This window comes from Eleginops maclovinus, chromosome 6 (assembly GCF_036324505.1).
Source record: "Eleginops maclovinus isolate JMC-PN-2008 ecotype Puerto Natales chromosome 6, JC_Emac_rtc_rv5, whole genome shotgun sequence".
Lineage (NCBI taxonomy): Eukaryota > Metazoa > Chordata > Actinopteri > Perciformes > Eleginopidae > Eleginops > Eleginops maclovinus.
This window is the reverse complement of record NC_086354.1, coordinates 6,087,008-6,106,288: the sequence shown is the minus strand read 5'-3', so window position 1 is coordinate 6,106,288 and position 19,281 is coordinate 6,087,008. Positions and strand designations below refer to the sequence as shown.

Below are 19,281 nucleotides of genomic sequence, written 5' to 3'. Positions count from 1 at the left end.
GTTTTTTCCAGCAAGGACTCAAGATTATATTGGCGAGATAAGACAAAAAGGATTGAGTGGAGACGGGGTGGAGGCTGGGTTTTTGTCTGACAGAGCAAAGCCATCTCATTTCCCCCGAGGATACTTTCCGGCCTGGCTGAGTGACTGTAGTGCTGTAATGATCCTGAGAAAATATATTTCCTCAGAAGGAGAGAGAGAGAGAGAGATGGTTAGATCCAGATGGAATCATCTGCTTTTTCCTCACATTTATGATGAAACGCGGTGGCAGACAAACACTACTCAAGTGACAAGTAAGGAAATCAGTTTTGCTCTGTATGGATGACCCATGTTTACAGTCCACCTGAAATGTATACATATTTCCTCTCTTACCTGAGTGCCATCGGTGTAGAAGTTTTGGCGTTAGGTCCCGAGTTTTGAGATATCTGCTTTCTCTCCAGTATAAGGGAACTAGATGGCAGGCTTGTGGTGCTGAAAGTGCCATAAAATCTGTTTGAAAACCACAACGGCAATATGTCCTTCAAGAAATGGGACCAGGATACTCAAGATAGTCCACAGAGCCTGTTGTGAGAAGTTTCATGTAGAAAATATCTTCTTGCTACCATATCAATACCTGCATCTAGTCAAGGACGAGGCTTTTCAGAGCTTCCTTCTGCGTGGTGAGTGATACGGTAGAAAATAAAAAAGATTTCCTTTCTTGAAACTGCTCACAACAAGGTCTGTCGATTCCCTTGAACAACCTATATTTGATTTCTTGAAGGAGACATTGCTGTGAGTTTTTCAAATGCCTTCAGCACAAGCGAAGAACCATTTAGTTCAATTATAATTTAGAGAAGGCAGACATCTTAATGGACATCTTAACATTTTGCATCTGACACCAAAACAATCTCCTAGTTTTATGGGGATATTTTCCCTTTAAAGCATTTTTACAATAGGTATTCATGTGTAGATATATGCCATGTGCCTGTTTTACAAATGCAGTAGTGTAAACACACCATCCCCCACCTAAAGAGCCCTTCATGCTACAGTGAATAAAGGTGTTCCATCTCTGTGCTCATTGTTGCCTTTGTGCTCAGTGAACATATATGACACCTATTGTGCTGCTGCAAAACTAAATGGACTAATAACAAATACCTATTACCCAGGTTCCCAATGGGGGATTGGTACAACAATGAAGAGCTAAAAAGTGTTTACCCTGCTTCAGTTTAATAATGATAATGGACTGGATTCAACCACGACTGTTTTCCTGGCTGCTGATGAATCACTTTGCAAGTGGATGAATGTGTAAAGCAGCTCAGTCAGAATGGACTCTTAACATGCTGTAAGAGCAGCTTCTTAAACACTTTAACATGAAAAACAGGAATTCATAAGCAATTCATTCAGTGGTTTTGCGGCTTTGGCAACAAACCAGTAGCAGGTAAAATAAGCAATACATTATCCTACATTTTATCAATTTACACAGAAAAATTAAACACACCACACATTATTAGCAGATGTGTTTATTGACTTAAGTGATTTCATTAATCCTGCATTTTTTTGCCATTCGGGGACAAAACAATCAGACAAATTTGACATACGTGTCCTATGGTTGTTAGAGCTAAAGTTTTGGCCCTAAGCATTAGCATTACATTCCGAGGTGGCCAAATGTATGTCTGTGCAATACTCACCAACACTATTCTTTGTCCTGAGGGAAATATCCAACTCTTTAGCCTCTAAATGCCCATCTATGTTCACTAGCTAGCTTGTAATCTCTGAACCCATCAGCTACTCTCCTGAAGATTATAAGCCTCCGAGGGCAAAAGTCAATATTTCCTGAGTTCTGGTGAAGCTAGCAGATATCCCAGGCCAATAGCTCCCTTTCTGTGTCCTGCTTATTTTTTACGGTGCGATTTACAACTTGAGACAGGAGAATAGAGTTTGATTGTTTCACAAGTAATACAAGTTTACAAGCTAATAAAGCGCTAAATAGCCAATAGGTTCCAAGATTGTATTCCGGCCATTGTTTCCTGCATTTAACCGAAGCATGCTCAAACGTGATTGGTCAATACTATTTGGACAACAAACAGAAACCAGAATGAGCCTCCAATAATGAAACGTTTTCCTGTGGCCTACATGTTCTGAATGCAAACAGGTTTTCGTTTGGAGGTTATCTACAGCAGTAGCTAACTTTATATGGTGGTCATAGGGTGCTTGGAAATAACTTAAAAGCTGACAGTGAGTTTGCCACTATGAATAAAACAATTCCTATTACACCAGCAGTGGCTCAGTCAGTAGGGGCTTGGACTGGGAACCGTAGGGTTGCCGGTTCAAGTCCCCGAACAGACTTGAAATATGGAAAGTGGACTGCTACTTGGAGAGGTCCCAGTTCACCTCCTAGGCCCTGCTGTGGTGCCCTTGAGCAAGGCACCGGACACCTCCAATCCCCCCTCCCCATTGCTCCCCGGGCGCTGCACAATAGCTGCCCACTGCTCCTAGTACTAGGATGGGTTAAATGCAGAGGACCAATTTCACTGTGTGTGCTCTGCTGTGTGCATGTATGTGACTAATAAAGAGGGTTTCATCCTCCGACTCTATCTATCTATCTAACACAGTTGACACATTGACAAATGAACAACAAACTAAAGACTGAAATATGAAAGGCAATTCAAGATATAGCAGATCTTCAATGAAACAGAATTATTGTCTTTGAGCAGAATGTTTGTGAAATGTATGTTTGATATAAATTAAGAATCACACATTGAGGAATTTTTCAGTCAGATTTTATATATCAATATATAGAGATATTCAAAAGTAATCCATTACAGAAAATCAAAAAGTGGAACCAGTTTGGTCTTCATACACAGTTTAGCTTTGCATGTACAGTAGTTGGCTGATCCCTGTCTTCATCATGAAAAATACTACAGGAGAATACAAAATAAATCAACAAAAAAGGCACAAATAAACACAAACGAATCATGTTATTAACACTGAGGTTGTTGGGAATGGGGCGCCATATTTTTACGCGGGTTAACAAAGAAAAGAAGGGTCGCTCAAAAAAAGGATGCTAAGTGGTGCACGGCAAGAAACGACACAAACCACTTTGGTGGATAATTCAAATGTTTGCAATCAGGGAATGCAGTGCTCTCCTTTTATACAAATAAATTAATATACCTGTCGACACTTTATCTAAAATCTTATGTACAGCTTTTTCTTTTACATAATTGTATAATACATTATCAAAAAACCTTATGAAAACATATTTACAAATCAATGAATCAAAAAGCACCCTCTTCTGAAGTGTCACACACTGTCACACACAATCACACTTACACACCTGTGTATCCACACACACTTTCACACACCATTTCCTTACATGCAGTACACATTACAGAAGGCATTCTAAGAGGGTTGTGCAACAGAGAGCATACAAAACGGTTCAAATATGGCTGTGGGATGAACGTTAGCACTCACATGCATAATAATGAACAAACACACACCCACGCACACTTTTAAGGTTTATAAATAGGGGAATGACGTAGCTAAACCAGCACATTTTTCTCCTCCTTGTTACATCACAGTCAGATTTTTTGTTTTCGGTGGTAAAATCACATGACAGGTCTTTTTTCATCATGCCACCACATGGCACCATCCAAAGCTGTCTGCTCTGATTTCACAGACCTCAGCGGGAGGAGGGGAGCGGGCTCTAAAATCCAGCGTGCTTCCGTGAGTGTGTGCGTGCATTTGTGTGTGTGTATGCCTGGGACAATGAATGGCTGCATTGTCAGCTGGTGAGCGATTATGCATGCTGTTTGTGTTTTGGGAGGGCGAGTGCACATTGTCTCCGTCCTCTGGAGAGCAGCGGGAGCTCGCCATCGCTGCACCCCGTGTGTATTCATGTGCGCGTTTTGTCACAGTCAAAAGCGGGTGATCAAATAAAAGTGTTAACACTCAAGGGTTTCTGTCCAGGACGTAAACACTGCGGCCTGACTTAAAGCTGGAGTCTATTGCTTTTTTCTCAAACCATTTAACATATAAATAAGTCACAATGAGAAAAGAAAATCCTTCTAACCGCAAATTCTCTGTTCTCCAACATCTAAGTACTGTTTGTCTTCTCTCCAATCCGCAAAACTCTGGGGTGTCAAATAAAAACATTTCCTCTTAAACCAATGTGGTTCCACTGCACTCTGAAATAAGAAATCATCCTGGAGAAGCTTGCCTCGGAACCAGAGAGAAAGCCCATAATGTGGGTGGTAACCTTTCTTTAAAATCAATCAGGATGGAGAAAATCTTACTGAAGGACACCCATGCAGGGAAATTTACAAAAGACAGCTCCAGTATTGACGGTTATGACATTTGTGATTGATTCACAATCGAGTGTGAATCTGTACAGATTGTCCCATCAACGCAGATGATGTATCAGTTTAAAAGCTTGTCCGGAGTGCGGCCCCCCAGCAATAACACAAATGTAGAAAAACCAAAACAGAACCTCTCAGTAGCCACGTCACAAAATATAAGACACACAGCACACTTACCAATGCAAGAGACTCAAAACGATGAAACAGTCTGACTCCGTATTCCAGTTCAGGTCAATGTCAGGATCACGTTACAACACATTAATAATTAATTCTCAGCGTTTTCCAGGAAAAAAGTAGATCCTGCTCCAGCACAGGAAAGGTATGAATTATTTTTTTTTAAAGAACCATGTTAGTCATATTAATTTGGCTGTTTTTCAAATGGAATTTGGCATAGGACATGTCTGGACGTAACACTTGACGATATGTATGTACTTTCTGCAAACTCAGTCCAAGTCACCCCTGACCTCGCTGTGTGTGCGTGCGCCTGAGCGGCCATTTCCCCCTCAATACGCCCCTTGGGGTCACTTCGCCGTGGAGAGCATGGGCTGCTCCGTGTACCAGTGAGTCCCCGGGTCGGGCATGCTGCCCCCTAGTGGCAGGGCGATGAACTGCGGGCAGGTGCCACCCCCGGCTCCCACGACGCCCATGTTTACGCCCGGCGGGTACGGGTGGTGGTGCACGTGGTGTCCCATGCCGTCCGTCCGCCCGATGTGGATTTCGTCCTCCTCGCCCTCGCCGGTGGTCTTGCGGTAGACGGGGTTGTCGAAGTTCATGCTCTTGGTGGAGTTGCGCCGCCAGTTGCGCCACACCATGTAGACTCCGGCGCACACCAGACCGAACACCACTGTGGCAACGATAGGAACTGCATGTGTTTATCACACAGCGGCAGGGACACGGGAAGGGGTAGCGTTAACGAGGCAGAACGAGTCCATGGCGTGAAATGAGAGGCACGGGGGGAGCGGGGCAGGCATGCGGGCGACAGAAAGTGAGGTGTAGGGGGTTAAGAGAGGTTGTCTGTGCCGGTGGCTCGGTCAAACACCAAGAAGCAGATTTTAAAGACACTCTAAAGCAGCTGTGTAAAGCACTTTTCCGTGCAATGGGATCATTTCATGAACACTTAAAAATATAGAAAATGTTACACTAAACCAAATCGGATGTAATTAATAACAATAATCAATTCAGTTTAAATTTGGAAACATAAAATCAATGTTGCATTTGAGTGTTTTAACGTGGCTAACATGATTCTAACACTACTAAAACGTGTTCGTTATTACAACATGATTTTCAATTAAATATGAACCCACGGAATTGTTACATTGATGGACATGTAATTACTTAATTGGGTTTCATTTATTTGTAATCAGGTTAAGTGCAGATGTTATTCAATTTTCAAAAAATGATGACATTATCATGGGCTAGGAGCGCTTTCACTGGCCTGGCTTTGCAGTAATTTAGAATGCAGTAACTATGCTTTTGGGAGTAAAACGTTAAACTACCCTGTTACATTACAATAACTCAGCCTTCGCTAACGTGTCTCGAATAAGCATTGTGATTTAATAATGATTCATTAAATCACATCAATGAAGCACGAATAAAGATTTGATGTATTTTTTTCTCGTCTGTTCCCTTTATGAAGTATTTATTGGGAACGGTCTCTCTAAACTAATGCAACTGCCTTATTTTGATTCATTGTTTCAGTCAAGGGCAATATTTTCCAAACATAAAATATGTTTTCCTTTTTCTACAGCCTTAATATATCTACCCTTCATTGCATGACATGTTGTTCTCGGCTTCTGTAGGCAAAAAAAACAAGACAATTTTCTATCAATTCAGTCAAACATTGGCTTAAAAAAAAGATCGGATGAAAAAACAAAGAAACTATTTCAATGGCTAGTACGGAAGGAAAGAAGGGCCTTTGATTAAAGGCCATTATCTCAAGATCACAAGTTCATTATTTGTTTTCAAGATAACAATCTTTGTAAGATAATCAACCTGTTATCATGAAAAAACTAAAGCTTGTTTCCTCCAATGACTTTTAAAGTTTGTCAGAGTTAAGGACTGCCATGCCAGAATACATAGATTGGCGTCGACAACGATAGCAGCAGGTTTAATCTGAAAATGTCGGATCAAGGAGTGTCTATTATTGATTTATGCATCAGACTGTACTTTAATCAAGGTCCAACACAAGCAGAAATGCTTGTGTTTTTTAAATACAGATTCAGGACAGTCTTCATCATCTAAGGAGAAGACCTGCTCAGGTGCAAATAGGCAGATAGGTAAATCAAGGCATTCATTTCACATTTATGCACTTACTTTCTCTTCATTTATATATCTTTCCATCAGCCGGGATAATGAACGGTGAAATCAGGTTTGATCAAATGAACTAGAATCTCATTATCAAGTTCTTCCCTATAAATCCCCGATCTAGAAAAACTAGAGTTGTTTTTCTTGTGATAGATTATGTAGCTATTTAGAAAAAGCTGTCTTTTTTATTTCCTTTATCATGAGAAAACTAAATAAATATTAACTTGTGATTTGGAAATTGCGGTGTTAAAAACAAACTTCTCATGCAGAGCAGTTTTCGGCTTCCATAGACTAGATACAATTATGAAATGATTTGTCAACTAACTCTTTTTTGTGCATTTTGCTTCCAAACAGTGTGCTAACAAACACCAAGACAACAGGTGTAGTGATTCGCCTGGCTGTAGCAGAACCCGACACAACAACACAGTGTGAATAATGCAGCGTGGCAGTGATGTCGGACGTACAGAACATGACTCAGCGAGGGGAGAGCTATGTCAGTGTGGATGGACTGCAAACACAGTGGCCACAGGCAGCAGGTAGACAGCCGCTTTACGCAGCCCTGCAGGCCTCTGATATGAACACACACGCACACACACACACACACACACACACACACACACACACACACACACAGAAAAGAAGGCTTCCGGTGACTTACCGATGGGGATGACCACTCCCAGAACAGCCACTGTCAGGTTGTCGCCCAAGAGGAAATTCTCTCTCCCGGCTGAAAATAGAGGAAGAGGGTCAGGAAAGGCAGCAGAGAGAGAGAGGACACGAGTATGGAACGGGATATTAAATGTGAGGAATAGAGTCAGAAATAAGCAGGTGGAAGAGATAAAAAACAGTGAGGCGGGGAGTGGGAGACAGATAATGAAAAAGAGGTTGGAATAGAAATGAAAGACGGAGAGGGACATGAAGAGCTGCTTGGCATTTGTCAGTGTGACCTTGACTCTACCTCTGACCTTCCACATTTCATCCATCCGTGCTCCATTAGGCGTCTTTGTTACCTCACACTCATTTGTATACCACATACTCAAGACACCCTTATTTATGTGCAGTTAAACATGCACTCGCAGACTTACAAACACCCCAGAGCCCATACCGAGCAGAATTTATCGATGAAAGACGCCATTTTTAAGGCGATAAGGTAGCACCCATCAGTCCTGTTAAAGGCAGTAGAGCGGGAGTGTGTGTACATACCTCACTGTAATGTCAGCAATGAGGAGGAGGTTAGCTACATTATGAGTATGAATAGGACTGTGTTTGCAGGAGATGAGGTTGTCATGTGAAAGTGCCCCTTTATCAGAGAATTCGGACCCTGTCTTTTGTTGAAGCTTGAATGGGCTACTTTTTAAATTATACAGAGAAGCACAGAGGTCACAAGAAAAATGTTAATTACAAAGTGCTGGATTTCATGAATTGCTGGTACAGTAAGAATGTGATTTCTATAAATACATTCTTACATATCTACTTATTATATATTTAATTTTAAGCAGCAATGTCAGGATTTCAACACTTTGAATTAAAAAATAGGCCTGTCATTACGCAATCCAAAGTGTTTTAACTTATGGTATGCTATTTGGATATGACTGGGAAAAAGGTTACCTTCTTTGAACATGACCTAGAAATGTTTTTGTTCACAATGTATTTTTCCGATATTTAAACATGACTTCGAAAATGTTTAAGTTTTGACTTATTGTAAAATACTTGAACAAGACCATGGTCATTTTCAGGTTAAGAACTTATCGTACAATATTTGGAAATTAGCATTTTTTACATTATGAAGTTATCGTGCGATATTTGAACATGTGTTAACTTTTACGATACCGACTTATTCAATGATATTTAGACATGATGCCAGAATAGACAGGTTTTCCTTGACTATTACAAGACTTGGAATTAACACATTTCTGGTATTACAGAGCCATTTTATTGTATTATTTAGGTTTTAATGCATTCATGTTTAGGATATATATCTTTTAATTAAATTCAGTTTTTTTGCACGTGTTATGTAACTATATTATTATACTGGTTGAATAAAATGATCTTCAAATGTCAATAACATGGTTTTTGCAGCAATTTATGCAACTTTATATTTTAGTGTCAGTCCTTTACACTTACAGTGTTGCGAGACGCTGCTGTCCCCCCCAGGTGTGGTAGTCATGACCATCGCAGTGGCGGTGGAGTGGGAGCCCAGTGCCTTTGACTCCTTTGACGACAAAGGCTTGAGAGTGGATAGGGGTGTGAAGGGCTCGGGGGCCCCAGAGGGCGCTGTGGTCAGGTGGGGGGTGGCGTCAGCCTGTGACACTCCTCCTGACCGCAGGGGGAAGTCTTCCACATCAGTCGCTCTGGTGCCAGGTGTGAGTCCAGTAGGAGGTGAGGATGTTGGTGTGTCGTTTCTTGGTGCTGCTGCAAAGAGAGAAGAGGAACCATAGAAACTGATTTATTGATGCATGATTCATTAGAGAAATCTAGAAACCTTTTGACCTAGAGCTTCAATGCTTCCTTTATAACACGATGCTTGGGACAATCCTCTATGATATTATGTATATATTGCATAAAGTGTTATGTAATCAGGTAGTATCATAGCACCAATTTAGATTCATCACGAGTAACGATTTATTATCCTTTTTTATTTCCACCTTGGTATCATACAGCAGTCACTCAATACTTCCTTTGTAAAGCCCATGAAGTCCTTCAGTCAGAAACATGCTTGGAACTGTCCTGAGTCTGTTTTCAGCAGTTGTCAGCATCATATATCACACTGTGATGCCATACAACCAGAGATGTGGTGTTAGATTGCATAATGGTCCATATCATTTTGTCCACTGCATTGTTGCTTAGCAACTATATTTTTTGCTTCCAGGTTTGATGACTATGTTTCTTTAATGGAGCATATTTATTATCATAACAAATAAAATATTAATTGATCTTTAAAATGTGTTCTGCTGGCTAAGCTCTGTGCTAAAAGAAGCCAGTTATAAGCAGGCAATTCTAAACAGAGTACATGCCGGCAGTAATATTAGTTATTTTATTTATACAGCATAAACTTAATAGGGGCTTTAAAAAGCAAGAGAAAATCAAAACAAAGTCTAAAACAGGTTACAATTGTAAGGATGACGTATAAAAGAGGACATGTTTTGCTCATTTTCAGGTTGATGTTTGTATTTTGTGCCTCTACTGTACTTTTTGCAGACCATTTACTTGCACAAAAGCCTTTATAAATAACTACAGGAAAGGGATAATCCCAGAAAGCCTAACAGTATCTCTCTAACTCTTCAATGGGATTGTGTCAGTAGTGTTGCCTCAGCATTTTAAAAGGGTTTAGTTAAAGAGGTTGTATTAAGTGACGAAGAAATACAGCAAGTTACAGCAGTCTAATAAGGACATGAAAAGTGGAATATAGACTTTTATAGGCTCATTTATTTATCCCAACAAAACTACTCTTTCCTGTTCTTGTGTCTCTGTGTTATTTGTTTTGTCAGCTAATGTTTAATAAAAATGCAAGCTATTATTATAATTACAATACATTTTTCAGCTTTAATCCACAAGACAACTGCCCAAAATCCCTCAAGTTCCCCTCTGATGACACTCAACACAAAAACAAATAAGAGCTTTCTTAAGAGGAGCACAATGTGATTATCTACAGAGTAAGCACTGTGGCGCTCTGCCCGATCAATCCCTTTAGAAGCTATTGATTACTTAATACTCTCAATTAACAGGCGTAAACATGCTCACCTGGCACACAGCCTCTCATCTCGGGCCCCAGGTCCTGCCCATCGGGGCAGGCGCAGGTATACTTGGGCGATTGTTCAGTGATCTGCGGAGCCTTAAGACACAAGTACTCGCAGCCTCCATTGGCCACGCTTCCCAGATTACAGCTGTCTGGGCCTGAAGAGAAAGAGAGAGTGACATGGAGAATTAAACAGTTGTGGTAATATAAATAAGATTATCACTTATTCAGGATGGGGAGAGAGCAAGATGTCAGTGAGAGACAGAATATGTTTAATTGTGTGAACTGTTCTATTATCTTTCAGTGAAACCTTTTACAAAGTTCAAACAAAATCTAAAAGGACACAAACTGAGCTGCTTATGGGATGGGTCTAATTAGTGCTGCCGTTTTTATTGGCTCATAGTGAGTGCTCTTTAAATTTGTTAATTCTTTCGGATGAGTGTTAATGTTTTCAAGGCTATCAGGATAGTAAGCTATTTAAGATAGTAGTTACATGTGCTATTTAAGCTAGTAGTATACAAGCTATTGAAGTAACATTTGCTATTTATGCTAGTAGTATCTTAGCTAGCTTTATTCCTGAAATGCCATTGTAGCTGTATCTGTTTCATAGCTTTGCCAAGAAATACGCATTGCAAGGACAGTATGCAAATAATAACAGATATACACAAACTTGCTGTAAATATTATCCTGCCAAGTACATGTGTCCATATCTGATTTAGATATGAATTAGGAAAGACAGGTTGAAGAAAGGATGAAGATGGAATGGGATAGATTGTAGTGACCCGATAAAGGTTTTAAATATAAATGGGCATGTATCATGCATGGAAAGGAGGAATCAAAGGAGGTAGATATAGACATGGACACTGACACAAAGAATCGGAAACCGCCATCTCATCCAAGATTAAGAACCGGTTCAGATCCTATCAAATCTGTATTGTCCTGTTAGAGAAGAGCGGGCAGGAGGCAGAGCTTTGACAGAAGTGTGAATCTAACCACTGCTCCCACTGCTTTGATCACTCTGCCACAGTCACAAGCCCCACCATCATTTATTCATGGGGCCTGGGCCGACATGGATCCATGGAGGAACAATCGCACAATCACATAGAGGGGAGGAAACAGCGAACGTATACACTGCACACACACCTTGTGGCTGGCGGAGCTGGTGGAAGACCACGATGTCACTGGGGTCGTTGAGGTTTTCAGCCAGCGTGTGGACGTCTTGACCTGTCAGCCTGTTAGCCATGAAGACCGCCGCCCTATCTCTGTCCGTCCAGTAGATGCGATCCTGAAACACAGGGAGGAAGATTGTCTTGATAAAAGAAGAACACAGCGCAGGTTAGGCAGGGTGTTTTTGGGATTGAACCCATGAGCACATTGGCAGAAACAGCTATTTCAAAAGCTGAGGTGTGAAAGACAGAGCCATACAAGTACATTTTGTTTCATCCTCTACAATCAGTAGTTAAAGAAGAGTAAATAATGACCACCTCGCAGTTGTTTGCTTCCACTAAGTTTCAGTTTTCATCAGGGCTTGAAAGCGAAATTATTTTTCAATCGTTCCGTTCTGAACGGTTCAGGCATGTTTAATGTTTTCGTTCTTGCGTTCCGCCACCAACATATCGTTCCTGAACCGGTTCGGAACGTAAAATATCGTTCGTTCTTATCGTTCCGGCAGTGTTTGGCGGGCCTATCAAGTCTATGTGTGTGGACTTTACCTTAGAATAGACGTAGGCTACTCATTAGTATTTGCCCTTGATTTACACCGTAGCTCTGCCCAAAAATAATAGGCTAAATCACCGGCGGCACCCAAAAACATTCTGATGGGCTATCCATCCCACATAGCTTACTGTAACCTGTAGGCCTATTCCATGATAAATAATTTCTTATCAAAAACATTTCTGGATAAGTGGGGGAGAGACGGGACGAATGAAACACGTGCGCCAATGCGCGAGATCCACATTTCTGTTAAGCTTTTTTTCTACCATTCTGAAGACTATATTTAATCTAATTCACTTATTCTATTATTATTACTTTAGGCTACTTACTTGAGCCCTGTTGCAGAATTTATAGTGGATCCTCCTGTTTTATTTTGATCCAGCATTAAGGCGTGGGTGACGATTGAAACAAGTGTTTCATTCGTCGAGTGTCCTCCTATACTGACACTTAAATCCTTTTTGTCAGTAAACCTGACAACGTTAACATTTCATACTTTCGGATTTATTAAAGTAACGATTCATCTGCTGTATGGTCATAACATCCTACTGCATAAAACAACTAAAACAACTTTTGATCACAAAAAAACTACGACGGGTAAGATGAATGTAGGCTACTGACAGAATAGCCTACATGTTTCATATGTGTACTGTTCTCGAGGAAATCGCTGTTTCATTCGTCCCTGCTCTCCCCCTCTCCTGCTACAAACTCCTTACCTGGTTGTAAGTTTTATCCATATGGAGATCTTCAAAGGCTTGCTCAATAATTCCTAACCCCGCTTATAAGCGAACATGTTGTAGCCTGTCTGTTGCTGACAAATATACCTCCAATTTCCTATTTAACTCTACATAGCCTATAATTGCGCAAACACTTAAAATCCCGACTTAAAAACGACAAGGCGTGGACAGGCAAAATAGGCTATTATGTTATGCCTACAATTTCCAAATCAATTTCACTTTAGGCCTATGCTACGAGCTGGCCTAAGATCCGAAGTGGCAGACTATAGGATAGGCCTACATTACAACAGCAAGACAAAATATACACATTTGGACCAAAGGTCCATTTATTCGTTTTTTACAAAGTGCAGAAATCAAATTATTATTCGCCTACAATCAAATTATGAACAGAACACATTGGTAGGCCTATCTGAAATAAAACAAGTTTAAATTGTGCTCAGGCTTGGGAGGAGGTGACTGGCTGCTACAGTCCATACTGTTTATTCAGACGTACCAGCAGAATGTCTTCAAGCACCTTTTCGTTCAATGATGATCTTAACGGGGAAAGAATAAATTTCAAACTCGAAAATGCCCGTTCGACACTGACTTGCGTGACAGGGAGAGGGATGACGCTCATAGCGAGCTTGTACAGGTCGGGGTTGGATACAGAATACCTAGCCCAGTACTGAAACAGATCTTCGGTGCGCCTTAGACGGGCTTCTTTGGAGTATGTATCCAAGAGTGACATGATGGAGACGTGGGGGCGTCGCTGTGTTGAGCTGGTGTCTCTCTCTTTTTCCATCAAAAGGTGCTCGATTTCGTCGTCAGATGATGTCTGAGATTGAGTAGGGGAGGCTGCTGCGCACACATCGGAGCCGCTGGCTGCATTGCGTGGTTCTAGGTTCTGTATTGCCTCCCATGTACGGTACAGGTGTATTTTCGCCTTCTCGGTCTGACATTCGGTCAAAAACAATCGATATCTAGGATCGAGGAATACAGCAGCTATGAATGCGTCATTGTCAAATAATGTGCTCTGGCGTGCTTTGATGCACTGGGCTACCTTTCTCGCAAAGGGGCTTGCTAGTTTTTCTGTGTCCAGTGAACATTTGAGCCATACGCCGTAGAACTCACCCGCAGTTAGCTGATCAGACTGGAGACATGTAGTGGCGATTTTCGCGGGTTTCAGTGCATCTACTGTGTTGGACACATATTCCCATTCAGATTCACTTAGATGTAGATCGGGGATGGTTGGGGCCATGTCTTCACAAAAGGTCTTAAGCTCGAGCAGCCGCTGGAGCATATCATGAGTGGAGTGCCAGCGAGTTGCACAATCCACAATTGCTCTCTTGTGCCCCATTCTCTTCAGAACACACACCACATTCTGCGAGCGCAATCGTTTTGCTACACGTCTTGCCTTTGCTATGATGTTGGACGCTTGTTTTAATGAATCGTCAACGGCCAACTGTAGAGTATGCGCCGCACATCTTACACTACGCAACACATGACCGTGCGACACAGAATCGAGTTGAAGGATTGGCTCCTCCTGGCTCCCCTCATCCTCCCCAACCATTTCCACATCCTCCCCGATCTCCTCTGTCTCCTCGCAGGTTGCATCTTCGTTGCTCACAGCTCTCTCTTGGATATCTGACAGTAAGCTCACGGCTTTAAGCATATTCGCCCCATTATCAGAAGTGACTGAATACACCTGTTGCAAGCTAATGTTATATTGACGCAAGACGTCCATCACCACAGATGATATGTACTCAGACGTGTGCCGTTCTGTCAGATCTCTCACTGCCAGGGTCCGCAACACAACCCCCTTTCAGTCAGAGTACTGCACGTTAATACCCAGCACAGACCGGTCTCTACATGTTGCAGAATCTATTTTCAGCATCAGAAGCCTCCCGCTCAGTTCAGTCTCGAGCTTTTCCCTTTCGTCCTGAGCAATCTCTGACACCATATCACGAATGTTCGATGAATTGATTGTAACATTTTTCCCCATGGCGTTCTGTATTGGGTCGATTATTTTTCTAAATCCCGAATCTTCCATCAATGAAAAGGGTCTACCGTTAACCGTGACTAGCTCTAAGCACGCCTCTTTGAGGGTTTCAGGGGTTAATGCCACTTGGACCTGTCTGGGCTTTTTCACTATGACCGAGTCCAAAGTATTTTGCCCATCCGCAGCTGGCCTCTTGTTTGGATTTTGAAGGTCTTGTAGTGACTTCTCGAACAACTCTGGATGTCGTCTTTGAATATGTCTCTGCGTGATTCCCAATGATTTCTATCCCGCAGCCCTCGACTTGGCAGGTAGATTTGTTGGACGCCGCATTAAATGAGAAATGTTTTCTCATCGGGTTTTCCTGGTTCCGTCCCATCTAAACAACACGTAAAAGCCAAAATAAATGTAAGCATTCAATCCGTAACAACCAAACTAGCCAGCTAACATTAAGTCCTAATTGGCTATATAGCTAATGTTGGCTAGTTAGCTCACATTAACAGTGTAGCTGATTCGTTTTTCGCTGCTAGAAATGTCTAATACATAGATTTTATATTTATATATTTATATTTGTAACCTTGTAGTGAGTTACTGCTAAGTTAACGTTATTATTGTGGACTCGGTTAATTAAACTCAGTTACCTTTGTTGATGTTTTATATAGCTCAGCTTCAAAAGCATCGCCTCTCGCTGGGGTGTGATTCGTGACAGCAGCCTGCATTGAGCCTAGCGGGCAGCGAAGTGAACGTTCAACCGGAAGTAGTCTTTTTTTCCCCTGACAAAGGCTATGCTTTTGTGAAATTTTATAAAAGTTTTGAGAATGAAAAAAAACGTTATTAACCGGTTTTGTGGATTTCAGAATAACAATTCTGTTCCGGAACAGTTGAAGACCATTTCGTTTTTGTTTCCGTTTCCGTTCCTCGTAAAATTCCGTTCGTTTTCGGTTTTCGTTTTCGTTCCTTGAACCGGTTCGGAGCCCTGGTTTTCATCCATTTATGTCCAAAATGTCGGATTTTCACTTGATTATCCAATAAGATATCCGTGTGATTTGTCACTATTAGCAAAGGAATTCATCTTCTTCTTCTGAGTCATAGCGAAAAACATATTTTGTGAGGTCAAAGTGGCTTTGACCCTGGACCACCAATGTTTAGTCTGTTCAGTGTACGTAGACGTTTGAGGCAAGTGTGAAAAAAATCCTTGAAGACTTTCCTGAGATATTAGTTTACAAGAATGGTACTGCCAACAAATGACATAACTTTTGTTGACACAACAATGACAACAGGTCTTAGTGCCTTCAAACTTAATAAGATACAGGTGCCATCTTTAGATTGTATAAAGGCTGTATTATAAAAATATCCTGCACAACAGAATATGTTAAAAAGAAGAATTAATATCTTGCCATTATATGCCTTCTCCAAATAGGCAGACTATTCCCCAAGAATTGATTTGAATTAAATATTTTCGTAAAGCTCTTATAATCAGTCTATTGATTAATGAGTTATGATCAAAAACATGTTTTGCGAGGTAACAGTGACATTGGCCTTATACCTCCAAAATCTGATCAGTTTATTATTGAGTAAAAGATCACATTTTTGCCAAATTTGGAGAAAACCAAACTCAAGGTGTAATAAAAAGGGAGCAGATGGACTCGACTGAAGCCATAATGCCTCTGGCCACTGCTGTCTCTAGCATGGAGGCATAATAAAACAGAAGTTGAGGATCCGAGAATGACGATCATTTGTGGTGCAATCGCAACATTTTATAAAGGCCTTATGACAAAAACGTGAGTATGCCTTAACTAACCAGTCAATTTGCAGTTAACAACCATGTCTGTCCAACATGTCTCATATTTATAATGTTATCGAATTAGATTTGTGCGTGTGATTGTCATAATAAGCAAAAGAATTCTTGAGTCATGACCAAACATATGTTTTTTAAGGTCACAGTGACCATGACCATTTACCACCATCTAATCGGTTCATCCTTGATTCAAAGTGAATCCTCTGACTCGCCTATAGGGGGGCCCAATTAATTTAAAAAAAGCAATATTAGTCAAAGTAATCGCAATTTCCTATTTTTTCCCAATCATGCAGTCCAAGTCTTTAGTGCTGGGATTTAATTGAGATGTTTCTTCTCTGCTAGTGTTGGCTCTTAGTTCAAAGCCATGCTGTGTACAGCCTCAATAGATGCATGCTGCGCCGCTAACAGCTGTAAACGCTCGGCTCAGAGGTTAATTTATGGGAGAAAAATTGGGGCAAATTATATATGCCCTGATAAATATTTTGTTGCCACACATAGTCTAATTCATTATCTTTTGCAGAGCTTGTTGGCTTCAGCTGCAAACTACTGTATATGAGGCCATGAATCCATCAAGGAAATGCAAATTGTTACGAAGGCATGTTTTAATTCAACTGGAGTGCAACAGAGGGTAACAGGAACGGGGCTGAGACACCTTATAGTGGAGGAGAATTTAATCGACTAGGTGTTTTTTAAAAGGTTAAAACATCTGGCTCAAATGAATCTTACTTACATGAAAACATGGTTCCACAAAGGGTAACTCTAAACATGATAAGTAACTGATTGATTTTTTGTTTCTCCATTCCTCTCCCTCAACAGATTATTAAGACAGCTTTTGCGGTTGCCGTAGAAACTACAGGCTACTCTCTAGCGAGACAATAGGCGTTGAGTGTGTGCGTGTGTGTGTTTTTGAGTCAATCATTGAGTCAGAAAGATATGGTAATGAGATGTGCACCACAACATGCTGCATGCAATAACACAGGGGCTGGGGAGTGTTCAACATCCGGAACAAGAAGGTCACCTTGTTGTCACAACAGGGCAGGGAGCAGAGGAGCCCCGATCGATGGTGTTTCACCACAGAGGGAATTTATCATCATTTCTCTGGGTTATACTACAGTGCTGCCTGCAGCCTGCACTAACAGCAGAAAACACTCTGGACAGCCACTATTTATTTAAAGGTTAAAACTGGGAGAGAAACAAGAGTGGTAGAGTGTACCTGTCATCCAATACAAAAGAGTAGGTACGTTTGTTTATTTGTCTTCTACTTATAGAGAAATATTGTGCTTCTTACTTCCCTAAATTGATTTAATAGATTTATTTAAACCGGTTGGAGATAGGGTTTTGTGTCATTTGTTCTGTTAGAATAAAACAAAAACTATTTCTATAAAACATAAGAAGTTAAGTAAAGATTTTGAGCAATAAAGATAAAATAAAATATGTGTATAAACTGAGGAAAATTAAGGTAAAAGTGTACAAATAAAGATAGGATACAATAAAATAAAATGTTTTAGGGATTTTTTCTAGAAAAATACAGTATGAGGACGATAACATCATTACCGGTCAAAATTACGGCCCCGCCCACTTTCGGGCAAAAATAATGCATTATAGGGAGGCATAAAATAATACTTTTTTCATGTCTTAAAGCTGCGGAGTCATATGTCTCACCTCAAACAGCAAATAAATCCTGAGTTATGGTTTCTTTACTTCCTCTACAGAAAAAAGGAGAGTAAAAAACTCATTCAGAAATCTCAGTTTCAGTCTCAGCCTGCTGCCTGCCACTCGTCCACCGGCTATGGCAAGCCCTTTGAGTATTTATTCCATATCCTTGATATCAGACGGCAGTTGCCATAACCGGCAGACCCACATTTGACACAATTGTAGCCTATTATTTTTGAAGTAGGTTTTTGAAAAACAGAAATATTGTTTTCTGGCATCACTTTAACATTTTACGGCTAAAATCTGCACTTTGGTATGAGGGCACACACCGACAGTAAGAGGGCACAGCGCCCCTGTTACCAGGTTTAGACAAAACCTGTGTATTGTATTTTAAATATATGCAGAGGTTTACAAGTAATAATCCATTCATCCATCCATCTTCTCCCGCTTATCCGTCAGGGTCGCGGAGGTAACAGCTCCAGCAGAGAATAAAGATATTAATTCCACGGGGATGCTTCTTTACTCTGTTGCTACTAAATGAATTAAGGCATTTAAATCCAGTGTTTTTGTTCAGAGGTCACCTGTTTTATGATTTAGCTCTGAAATGTAATCCAAACCCGAGTGTAAATGAAATCCCAGCTTGTAAATCTAGTCTCCTGCTGAATGAAATCTGCATGTCTGTTCCCACTGAGACCAGTTCCCTGTGAGGGGGGGATCCCACAGGGAATCGATCCTCCTGGGTGATGTCATTACCAACCATCTGACAGTTGCTGGGAGTCTGCAGCTGCAGCATCGACAGGAACACACCAGACGAGAGTTTGTCAGCACAAACGGGCACAGACACACAGCAAAGAAGCCAAGAGGCAGCTGATGAAGGTTTCTCTCTGAGACATACGACACACACACACAGTGACGGAAGCTGGCTGATGTCCAACAGAAGGAGGGTGTGTTGCTTTAGGCTGCTCTCTAGCTGTCTAATGTTTAATATGCAGTCAATTGCACAAGGACACAAACCCCCACACACACACACACACACA

General features: G+C 41.1%; 1 protein-coding gene across 2 annotated transcripts in view; it reads right to left on the bottom strand.

Annotated features, from left to right (window-relative positions):
• Positions 1 to 2,823: 2,823 nt before the first annotated feature.
• LOC134865954 (low-density lipoprotein receptor-related protein 8-like) overlaps positions 2,824 to 19,281 on the bottom strand; it is a 148,950-nt gene continuing 132,492 nt past the window's right edge. For both annotated transcript variants that reach the window (XM_063885815.1, XM_063885816.1), the window contains 5 exons: positions 11,515 to 11,656; positions 10,377 to 10,529; positions 8,760 to 9,047; positions 7,294 to 7,362; positions 2,824 to 5,193 (listed from right to left, as the gene is read on the bottom strand). In XM_063885815.1, the coding sequence (XP_063741885.1) occupies positions 4,853 to 5,193; positions 7,294 to 7,362; positions 8,760 to 9,047; positions 10,377 to 10,529; positions 11,515 to 11,656 (993 nt within the window). In that variant the 3' untranslated portion in view covers positions 2,824 to 4,852. The remainder of the gene's footprint in view (positions 5,194 to 7,293; positions 7,363 to 8,759; positions 9,048 to 10,376; positions 10,530 to 11,514; positions 11,657 to 19,281) is intronic.